At 33.2% G+C, this 11,776-nt stretch overlaps 1 protein-coding gene across 1 annotated transcript; it reads right to left on the bottom strand.

Annotated features, from left to right (window-relative positions):
* Positions 1 to 5,696: 5,696 nt before the first annotated feature.
* Positions 5,697 to 6,463, bottom strand: LOC148951316 (uncharacterized). The gene has a single exon (XM_089090233.1). The coding sequence runs from the start codon at positions 6,400 to 6,402 to the stop codon at positions 5,785 to 5,787; it is 618 nt and encodes a 205-aa protein (XP_088946359.1). The 5' UTR covers positions 6,403 to 6,463; the 3' UTR covers positions 5,697 to 5,784.
* Positions 6,464 to 11,776: the final 5,313 nt, after the last annotated feature.

Genomic DNA, 11,776 nt, shown 5'->3' with positions numbered 1-11,776 from the left:
AATTTATTCACTCTGATACTTAGATTTTGTGAATGTTACCTGATGTAATAGACAAAAGAAGTAATAAGACAAAAGACAAAAGAAGTTGATAAAGAATTCATTCACTCTGATACTTAGATTTTGACAATGATATGCGATGCATCCGGCAAAAGATGATGATAAAGAATTTATTCACTCTGATACTTAGATTTAGTGAATGTTACCTGATGTATAAGACATAAGAAGTTGATAAAGAAACCATTCACTCTGATACTTAAGATTTTGACAACGCTATTCGATTCATTTGGCAAGAGGTGCTTCCCATCAATGCAATCAAGATCATATTTAGAACTTGTCTATGTCATCCGATGTATTCAACTATGATGCTAATAAAGGAAATGTATTACCCCTTATACTAGAATTATGTCACTGTTATCCCATTTATCCAACTATAGATGTTGATACAGAATTTAGTCACTCTCGTACTTAGGTATTGATAATGTGAACTGTCATTTTCAGTAAAGAGTATTTCGATTTGAGCCAACATATATGAAGAATGATGTTTATAAAGAACTTATCCGATTCGATTCTTAGATGTTATAAATTTTATCCGATGTATCTGACAAAGGATGATGATTGATAAAGAGTAAGTTCACTTTGATATTTAAATTTTGTCAGTGCTATCAAACGTATCTTTCAAAAGACAATGATAAAAAATTTATTCACACTGATACTTAAATTTAGTGAATTTTATGCGCTGTCTCTGGCAACGATGTTTATAGAAAAAAATTATTCACTCTGACAATTAGATTTAGTCAATGATACCCCATGTATCTGACAATAAATGTTGATACAGAATTTAATCACTCGGACACTTAGGTTTTGATAATGTTAACTGACATTTCCAGCAAAGAATGTTGATAAAGAATCTATTCACTCTGATACTTATATTTTATCAATTTTATCCCGACCTATCCGTCAAACGATGTTTATAAAGAATTTATACATACTAATACATAGATTTTGTCAAAGTTATCCGACGTATCCGAGAAATGATATCGATAAACAACTTAACTAAAGCATTTGTTCACTCTGATACTTAAATTTTATCAGTGCTACCAAAAGTATCTGTCAAAAGACATTGATAAAAAAATTTATTCACTCTGATACTTAGACTTCGTGAATGTTATCTGATGTACCAGACGAAAGAAGTAAATAAAGAATTTATTCACTCTGATACTTAGATTTCGTGAATGTTATCTGATGCATCCGACAAAATAAGTTGATAAAGAATTTTTTCACTCTGATACTTAGATTTTTTCAATGTTAACCTATCTATCCAACATATGGTGTATGCAAATTCCTTTTCTTACATCTCTGATGTTTTAATAGACATTTTAAACGTTTTATAAGCTAGCATACTCTAAAAATAATGAACACATAACAATGTAATGCATAATATATTTTTAATGAAATATAGTCATGTAGGATATTAATACAAAAATATATTATTATACATTATTAATATCATTGAACAACTTTGGACATTTTGAATGTGTTCCATAAAATAATTCATCATGTTCTCTCTTGATACTATAGTTATTCTCTTCTCTTAGTTTGTAATCAGTAGAATAATCATTAATACATTTTGAGTCATACACAATTTTACTGGTGTGTCAACGACAGGTTCAATATGCGTTTCGTCTTTTGTATTATTTGGTTCATTGACTGTTTGATCAATGATGGTAGTAACGTTTTCTGGCACTTTGTTTTTCATTGATTGATCTTTATATTCCTTAGTGATATTTTTCTATCAATGCCCTTTTTATTTTTCCGGCAATTTCAATGTCTATTACAACATTATTTTTACACATGTAACAGTTTTCGCACGTAAACAAGATATGGTTTATGATATTAGTAGGAGAGTACGCCTGTCTTCTTTTGATCTTCCGTTGAAAGCTAATACCCGAAAGCTGACGATAGGATGTATCAGAAGGTAATGTGTTACCAGCAACACTAGCAAGGAACAGACTCTATCATCGAAGGTTATTTTTATTTTGGCATTCTCTTTAAGTGCAATCATCTCTGAAAATGATACTTTCACATATACAGAATATGTATAATGGAAATTCTTGGGTACTCCAAAGAAATCTAAACTCTTACTGTTATGACAAAGCACGCAAACATTTCTAATAGTGCTACCGCTAGTAATTGTGTCATAGTTCAAATACATATCCTTTTCAGCATGCCATGCTACAATAACACTATCATATGAACACATTTTTACTGGGGGGTAATCCACATGTTCAATATGCATCTCATCTTTGCTATTATTTGGTTCATTGACCGTTTGATCAATGGTAGTAACGTTTGCTGGCACTTAGTTTTTCATCGATTCATCTTTATATTCCTTAGTGATATTTTTTAGCAATGCCCTTTTTATTTTTCCGGTGATTTCGATGTCTACTATCACATTATTTTTACACAGGTAACAGTTCCACCCCGTTCACAAGATATGGCTTATGATATTAGTAGAAGAGTGCGCCTGTCTCCTTTTGACCTTCCGTTGAATGTTAATACCCCATAGCTGAAGATAGGGTTCAACACTGGGTAACAAGTTACCACAAGCACTAGTAAGAAGATGCCCCTCTTCATCAACTATTATTTTTATGTTGGCATTCTCTTTGAGTGAAATTATCTCTGGAGATCTCACTTTCACATATCCACTATCATAAGACTTGAAATTTTTGGTACTCCAATGAAATTTAATTCCTCACTGTCATGACAATGCATGCAAGCGTTACCGATAGTGCTACCACTTATGCTTTTTTCATAGTTCAAGTACTTCACCATATTATCATTCAGTGATAAAATAAAACTATCATATGAACAAACTTTCTCAATATGCTCCATCTTCATTTTTTCAAACATTTAAATTGTTTTTATCAGTCCCCTACGTAAAAAATACTAATTTAATGCGTGCAATAAAGTAGATGGTGTCGATAACCCGCCATAGAATTCCAGTGGGAAAGCCGCATCTTGTATATGAGCGGGCATAGAGTATTATTGGTAGAGCCGCAAGCATATTTCATGTCATTTTAAGATACGTAAAAAAAGTTTAATAATTTCCAAGTCCAAAAACATTAAGTCAAAAAAAAGTGCTACTACAAATATTATTTTTCTAATATTAAAAGTCACAACTGACATTTCTATATCAGTCTCATTTTGAATTTGAAAAATATTAAATGTGGTTTTTATATGTTTTAAGTATGTTTTTGTCACTCTAAGACATGTAAAAAAAGTTGAAAAAAAACCATGTTAAAAAAATAATAATAATAATAAAAAAATTAGGGGAGGGGGCCAAAAAATGAGGGAGGGGGCCCCTTGGAGGTTGGGGATAGGAGGCCTTTGGAGGTTGAGGTCCTTGGTGGTTAGGGTCATTTATGGTTGCGATCCTTGGTGCTTCAAACCTATAATCATCTCACTAGTTGATTTCTAGGGATTTCTAAAGATTGTTCTGAATTTCTTTATTAAAATTCTTTTCTTGGCATCTACATCTCTATTAGTATCAACTTTTTAGTATACCGCAATGTTAGAGTATATTTAATATTGACAACACTGTTCAAATGTTACTTGTGTAATATACAGAACACACCCAAGAAGTGAAGCTAGGTCAAGTCAAATGTCATTTCGTCACCGTTAATCGTTTCCAATGATCGATGCCAACGACCCTATTCCAAATTTATAATAAATTGCCCATAAGTTAGTAAACCCTTTGGGGTTACCTTAACTTGCAAGCAATTTAACTCTTTTCTACCGCCATCATAAAGTCCAATTACAAATATTATCTATCTCTGTTTCACCCATATTATTCAATCAACAATTAAGATCATTCATTTCATAGTTATGCAAAAGCTATACCTATTTTTGCAAATTGAGTTATTTTACGCAAATTTTATAACTTTCAACTTAAAAGCAGTTCTGACTGTAGCCTCCCATTCCTCATTCTTTAATTACCAGCGACGCATTGCTAATCAAACCAGTCGACTAAAGGCAATGGTCCAGAAAATGGGTTTTGGCGAAAGAGTTGTTCCACACGATTATATAACTTTTAGGCCAAAACTAGTATTTTTACAAAGAGACCACCTTTGAATGCGCAATTGGACGATCTATAGTTTTGACTATTGAACCTAGAAAAACATGTCCAACAAGTCTTGTGTAACTCATTGTATATCTTGGACCTTATGCATGGATATATGGAATACCGTTAGTAGAAACATCTCTGATTGGCCCAGAAAATAGGGAGTTCCTCAGAAACCAGTCTTCTCGCTTCATACAATCTCGTCCCTGAATATTTAGTTCCAAATATAACATGCATGGTCACTTTATAGGTCCATAATATAGAGAGATTGGTCGTTTTATACAACTTCGTCCCGGATTGCGTACATGCTTACTGCTTAGGATTTGCATACTTGTACTAGTTGCAGTGGCGGATCCGGGGGTGAAAGGATGCCCCCTCCCTCACGTAGTCAAAAGTAGTGTAATTTACCTGATTAACGCATTTTTCTGTTAATTAAACTTGCTCCTAACACAAGTTTATCGGATCAACCTTTTTTGCACCTCCCCCCCCAAAAAAAATACTGGATCCACCCCGAGCTAGTTGGACCACCTTTATTCGTCTCCCATATATTTTAAGGTAGGGAACTGTGTTTTCATGCAATTGAATTCGTAACGGTCATAAAAAAAATGATTATAATGCATTAACATGTTTCGCGTTTATTAATAAAGTTATTCTTTTATCAATCAAATAGTTATAAATATAGAATCAAATTGCTTTCACCATCAAACACACTGGAAACGACTAAAATGTGTTATGTTTTGAGGCAAAGTAATGTAGCCTTAGCTTGTACTTGCTGCTACTTTAGAGATGACAACATTGATTGAGATAGGTTTCACTTTTTGAAAAAAAACAACAACAAAAAAACATTATCTTATATACATTATTTTTAAAATTATTTTAAAATTAATTGTGTGCCAAAAAATAAGGTGTAAAGTTGTTTTTTTAGAACATAGGGTATTTTTGTTTATCATTTTTCACCGTATCATGTCATCTTTTTTTGTCTTAAAAAAGAGTCGTCTTGAGACTCACCACTTCTAAAATTACAAAAAGTTTACTAAGACAGAATTAAATTGATGTTGAAGAAACAGAAATCAAGCATTGCTCCTACAACACTTTTGTTGGCAAAGCCAACCAAACATTGTTGCAACACTTCACAGAGCTTTACGAGGGCAAAACTAGTTTCGCTTTCTGTCCTGACCTAACAAAAGAATAACGTGAAGGTTCTTCCTATTTATTTTTCCTAAATTAGAGAAAACAACCTTTAGTTGTGTGACCTAGCTGTTTGTTGTTTTTGAAGTGACTACTTACATTTAATTTTTTATTTCTGTCCTTTCAAAAGGGAAACCTCACTGTCAATCTCACGGTATTATAGTAATTTTAATGGTGGATCACTCGTTTCAATCACTAGTTTTATTCTCATAATGAAATTCTCTAAGGTTTAAGAGTTTTAGCAACCCTAGGTTTCCCAAATTTTGAAATAATTGCCCTTTATCACTGTAGCAACTGATGTGACAGGTGAGCTTCCAAAATGAGCTTTCGTTTTGCATCCAAAATACCTAATCCTAAATAGCTAAAAACAAATTCTGATTTTAAAATATACGGAAAAATACGAAATTTTATTTTTGAAAAACGGAAGAGCTTACAGCTCAAAATATCCTAGAAAAATATAATTAATCATAATAGTTTTAATACTTAGGGCTTCTATAGTCAGAAGGGGTATTTCCTCCTCCATAGTCTGATCCAACATACCCCTTTGCATGGTAAGAAGGTGCTACTGGTTTGTAAGCGTTGACTGAAGATTTCCCCCCACTAAGTTTGCAATCAGAATATGTACAAGGATCGTCATAGCTGAGTGGTTTTCCGTATTCATGGATGTCATAGGTTCGATGGTCTTCATACTCATGTTTAGATCCCTTTTCATGACTGGCATAGTGAGGCTTGTACTCCTCGCCATGATGTTTATATTCATGGGTTTCGTAAGGCTTATGATGGTAAGGTTCATTGTAGTGTTGCTTATGACCTTTGTAAGATCCATAATAAGGATTCTGATTCTGATAATGATAGCTTGGTTTTTCGTAGTGATTTGGCTTGTACTCATGATAACCTCCTTTGTCGTCTTTATACTGATGATGAGAGCTTGTTTCTTTATAATGATCTGGCTTGTAATCATGATCCTTGTCTTTATCGCCGTAAGACTGATGATGATAGCCTGGCTTTTTATGATGGTGATCCTTGAAGCCATAGCTCTGGTGTGGCTCATATCCAGTCAAGGGATACCCGCCATACCTGGTTCCAGCTACCATCGAAGACAGAAGGACGATTGCGACGAGCGTCTAAAAAAAATCATAATAATAAAAATCATTCATCGCGAATAAGAGCTTGAAACCCCCAAAAACTGGCGGCAAAATAAAAAGTGTATTACTAGAAATACCATGTTCAGAAATCCTTAAGCCAGAAGTTCTCGGCCCCCCATCTTGATAAACAAGGAAAATCATTTTTTTGCATGGGTAGCAGTGATTTGTTTCTTTATTTCGGTAAGGCAACCAAGTTACCGCTAGATCGCAAAGATATGTTTAACAGCTCATTTAAAATCTACTGCTCTCATCTTGGTGCTTTTACTAAATTCGTCTTTTGTAACTTTTGGTGCCATTCGTAGAGCGGAAAGCCCCGGAAGCATAAACAGGGCACCATTTTAATCTCCACGATCTGTAGGCTTACAATACCAGTAGAGAGGGGGGTACCAGCGCGATCAAGCACCCCTGCTGCCACCTACAACTTTTTTACATAATTTATGCATGTTTTTATGGTTTTTCTCAGTGAGAATGAAAAAAAAGGAATTTTCTCACTTGAAAAAACATGAATTTTCTCACTTTCATGGATGTTTTCTTGGACGGTTATGGGTGTTGGTCAATTTATTTGATGTTTTTCATGGATGTCAACAGCAATTCATGTCTGTTTTCTTGGATGGTTATGTGTGTTGGTCGATTTATTTGATGTTTTTCATGGATGGTTATGGATGATTTATGGTTTTTGTCAGTGAGAATGAAAAAACAGTATTTTTCTCACTTGAAAAACAGGAATTTTGTCACATTTATTTGTGTTTTCATGGATGGTTATGTGTGTTGGTGGATTTATTTGATGTTATTTCATGGATGGTTATGTATGATTTATAGTTTTTGTCACTGGGAATTTGAATAACAGGAACTTTTTCACATTTATGTATGTTTTTATGGATTTTATAAGTGATAATGGAAAAAGAGAAACTTTTTCATATTTATGGCTGTCCGTTGTCAGTGAGAATGAAAAAACAGAAATTTTCTCACATTTATGGTTGTTTTTATGGATTTTGTCAGTGAAAATTTGAAAAACAGGAATTTTGTCACATTTATGGTTGTTTTATGGTTTTTGTCAGTGAGAATGGAAAAACAGGAACTTTCTCACTTTCATGGATTATTGAGTCATTGATCAAATTGTTTCCGGGCAAGGTTAATTAATGTCTGACAGATGACGTCAAGTTAATTAATGTCATTGATGTATTTCCAAAGAGAATGTTTCCGGGGCAAAGTTTGGATCACACATGACAGATGATGTCATGATTTATTGATTGGCATGGAAGGGGAATTAATTTGTTGTTTCTAAAGAGAATTGATTCACGAAAGAGGAATTAATTTGTTGTTTCTAAAGAGAACCGTCTCAGAGCGAATGTTTAGATCTTAGCGATGAATTGTTTTAGCACGAGAATCAAGTTTCTTAGTAATTTGAAATGTGTCGGCACAGAGATGCCAAAACAAAAGGAACACGCTGAAATTACGTTTAGGGATGATTTGGGCGAAACAGTTTTAACCATTTTATGGAATTATTTCGGCGAAACAGTTAGAGACATTTTAAAAGATGATTTTAGAAGAGAATTTAAGGGTGAAACTCTGTGGTCGTTATAATACACAAGTTGTATTTTAACAGTGTCGAGAGGTCCCCGACCCCAACCCCAAAGGGTTCCGATCCCCCTACCCCAACCCCAAAGGGTTCCAATCCCCCTACCCCAACCCCGAAGGAAGCCCCCGGTACTCAAAGGTCCCCCAAGCTCCCAAACGGCCCCCGGATCCCTAAACGCCCTCACCGGGCCCCCAAAGGCCCTCCCCGGTCCTCAAAGGTCCCCAGGCTCTCAAAGGGCCCCCGGACCCCCAAAGGCCCTCCCCGGGCCCCCAAAGGCCCTCCTCCAGCCCCCAAAGGTCCCCCAGGCTCCCAAAGGACCACCCAGCCCTAAAGGGCCCCCCAGACCCCCAAAGGATCCCAGCACCCCATTTTTTAATACTTTTTATGGCTTTATTATATCTTTTCAGAACAAGTTATTTTCTTAATGTCCATCCTAAACCCATTTTACAAGTTGCCCTAAAGGGCCCCCCCAGACCCCCCAAGAACCCCCAGCACCCCAAAAGCCCCTGAGCCCCCATTGTTTAATACTTTTTATGGCTTTATTGTATCTTTTCAGAACAAGTTATTTTCTTAATGTCCATCCTAAACCCATTTTACAAGTTGAAGTACCCACCCTTTTCACCCACAACTTTACTATACTGATTTTTGAATGCTCCAACACCAAGCAATACTTTTCAAAGCCATTTCAGAACAAGTTATTTTCTTAATGTCCATCCTAAACCCATTTTACAAATTGAATTACCCATCCATTTCATCCCACAACTTTACATTACAGCTTTTGAATGCCCCAACACCAAGCAATACTTTTCAAAAGGCATTTCAGAACAAGTTCCTTTCTTAATATCCCTCCTAAGCCCATTTTACAAGTTGAAGTACCCATCCTTTTCACCTACAGCTTTACTTTACAACTTTTTGGATACCTCAACACCAAGCAATACTTTTAGAATGACGTAATCGACTAAGACAAGCAAGTTACTTTCTTAATGTCCCTCCTAAACCCATTTTCTAACTTGAAGTACTTATCTTTTTCACTCACAACTATACTTTACAGCTTTTTGGATACCTCAACACCAAGACATACTTTTCAAAAACCGTTTCAGAGCAAGTTACGTTCTTAATGTTCCTCCTAAACCCATTTTGCAACTTGAAGTACTTATCTTTTTCACCCACAACTATACTTTACAGCTTTTTGGGTGTCCCAACACCAAGAAATACTTTTCAAAGACCATTTCAGAGCAAGTTACTTTCTTAATGTCCCTCCTAAACTCATTTTACAAGTTGAAGTTCCCATCCTTTTCACCCGCAACTTTACTTTACAGCTTTTTGAATGCCCCAACTCCAAGCAAAACTTTTCAAAAGGCATTTCAGAACAAGTTATTTTCTTAATGTCCTTTCTAAACCTATTTTCCAACTTGAAGTACCCATCCTTCTCACCCACAACTTTACTTTACAGCTTTTGAATGCCCCAACACCAAGAAATACTTTTCAAAAGAAATTTCAGAACAAGTTTTTTTCTTAATGTCCCTCCCAAACCAATTTTACAAGTTGAAGTACCCATACTTTTCAGCCACAACTTTATTTTACAGCTTCTGAATGCTTCAACACTAAGCAATAATTTTCAAATGGCATTTCAGAACAAGCTATTTTCTTAGTGTCCATTCTAAACCTATTTTACAAGTTGAAGTTCCCATCCTTCTTACACACAATTTTACTTTACAGCTTTTTGAATGCCCCAACTCCAAGCAATACTTTTCAAAAGGCATTTCAGAACAAGTTATTTTCTTAATGTCCCTTCTAAACCTATTTTGCAACTTGAAGTACCCATCTTTTTCACCCACAACTGTACTTTACAGCATTTGAATGTCCCAACACCAAGAAATACTTTTCAAAAGGCATTTCAGAACCAGTTCCCTTCTTAAAATCCCTCCAAAACCAATTTCCAAGTTGAAGTACCCATACTTTTAGCTTAGAGTTTTAATTTGGTTTAGTTTTAGTTAAAAATTTAGAGTTTTTAGCCTACATTCATAGCTTAGAGCTTTTTTTAGAGTTCTAGTCTAGTTTAGTTAATAGTTTTATTTTTTAACTTAGAGTCATAGCTTAGAGTTTTAGTTAGAGTTCTAGTTTAGTTTTAGTTTCAGTTAAGAGTTTAGAATTTTAGCTTAGAGTCTTAACTTAGAGTTTTTGTTAGAGGTCTAGTTTATTTTAGTTTTAGTTAAGAGTTTAGAGTTTTTAGGTTTAGAGTCTTAGCTTAGAGTTTTTGTTAAAGTTCTAGTTTAGTTTAGTTTTAGTTAAAAGTTTAGAGTTTTTAGCTTAGAGTCTTAGCTTAGAGTTTTTGTTAGAGTTCTAGTTTAGTTTAGTCTTTAATTAGGGTTTTTTTATAGAGTTCTAGTTTAGTTTAATTTTATTTAAGAGTTTTGTGTTTTACCTTAGAGTCATAGCTTAGATTTTTAGTTAGAGTTATAGTTTAGTTTAGTTATATTTAAGTTCTTAGAGTTTTATATTAGCGTCTTTGCTTATATTTTTAGTTAGATTTCTATTTTTGGTTAGTTTTAGTTAATATTTTATAGTTTTTACATCAGAGTCTTTGCTTAGATTTTTAGTTATAGTTCTAGAATTGTTTATTTTTATTTGATAATTGAGAATTTTATATTAGATTATTATATTAGAGTTTTTGTTATATCTCTATTTTATTTGAGATTGATTTTATAGTGTATCATTTTTATATTATATTCTTAGTTTATAGTTTTTTTTTAATTTATGTTTCATTTTAATTATATTTAAGAGTATATATATTCAATGTTATAGTCATATGTCATAGTTTTTTTTATATTTATACTTTAGTTAAGTATTAAATTAGATTTTTTTTTATTTATTTAGATTTTATTTTAATTTTATTTATTAGTTTGATGTTTTAAATTTGAGTTTCAGTTAGAGTTCTAGTTTAGTTTAGTTTTAGTTAAAGAGTTTGGTGTTTTACCTTAGAGTCTTAGCTTAGAGTTTTAGTTAGAGTTCTAGTTTAATTTAGTTTTAGTTAAGAGTTTAGAATTTTAGCTTAGAGTCTTAGCTTAGAGTTTCTGCTAGAGTTCTAGTTTATTTTAGTTTTAGTTAAGAGTTTAGAGTTTGTAGCTTAGACTCTTAGCTTAGAGTTTTTGTTGAAGTTCTAGTTTAGTTTAGTTTTAGGTAATAGCTTAGAGTTTTAGCTTATAGTCTTAGCTTAGAGTTTTTGTTAAACTTGAAGTTTAGATAAGTAATAGATAAGAGTTTTGAGTTTAAGCTTAGAATATTATGTTATAGTTTTAGTTAGTTTTGCAGATAAGTTTATTTTTATTTAAGAGTTTCGAATTATAGATTAGAGACTTAGCTTAGAGTTATAGTTTAGTATTAGTTAAGAGTCTCGGGTTTTTATATCTTAGAGTCTTAGCTTAGAGTTTTCTTTAGAGTTATAGTATATTTTAGTTATTTGTTAGAATTTAGAGTTTTAGCTTAGAGTCATAGCTTAGAGTTTTAGTTGAGCTTATAGTTTAGTAAAGTTATAGTTAAGAGTTTAGAGTTTTACCTTAGTGTCATATATTTGAGTTTTTGATAGAGTTCTAGTTCAGTTTAGTTTTAGTTAAGAGTTTCGAGTTTTAGCTGAGTCTTAACTTATAGTTTTTGTTATAGTTCTAGTTTAGTTTAGTTTTAGTTTATAGTTTTATCTTAGACATATTTTTTAAGTTATATTTATATCTTTTCTTAGCTGAAGTT

The sequence above is a fragment of the Artemia sp. Qi Xiang Cuo genome, chromosome 6 (genome assembly GCF_049724085.1).
Source record: "Artemia sp. Qi Xiang Cuo chromosome 6, ASM4972408v1, whole genome shotgun sequence".
Classification (NCBI taxonomy): Eukaryota; Metazoa; Arthropoda; class Branchiopoda; order Anostraca; family Artemiidae; genus Artemia; species Artemia sp. Qi Xiang Cuo.
The sequence above is the reverse complement of the archived record's forward strand: the minus strand, read 5'-3'. Positions and strand labels throughout refer to the sequence as shown.

Coding starts and splice junctions, on each gene's coding strand:
- LOC148951316 (XM_089090233.1), bottom strand. CDS start 6,402: ATGGTAGCTGGAACCAGGTATGGCGGGTATCCCTTGACTGGATATGAG.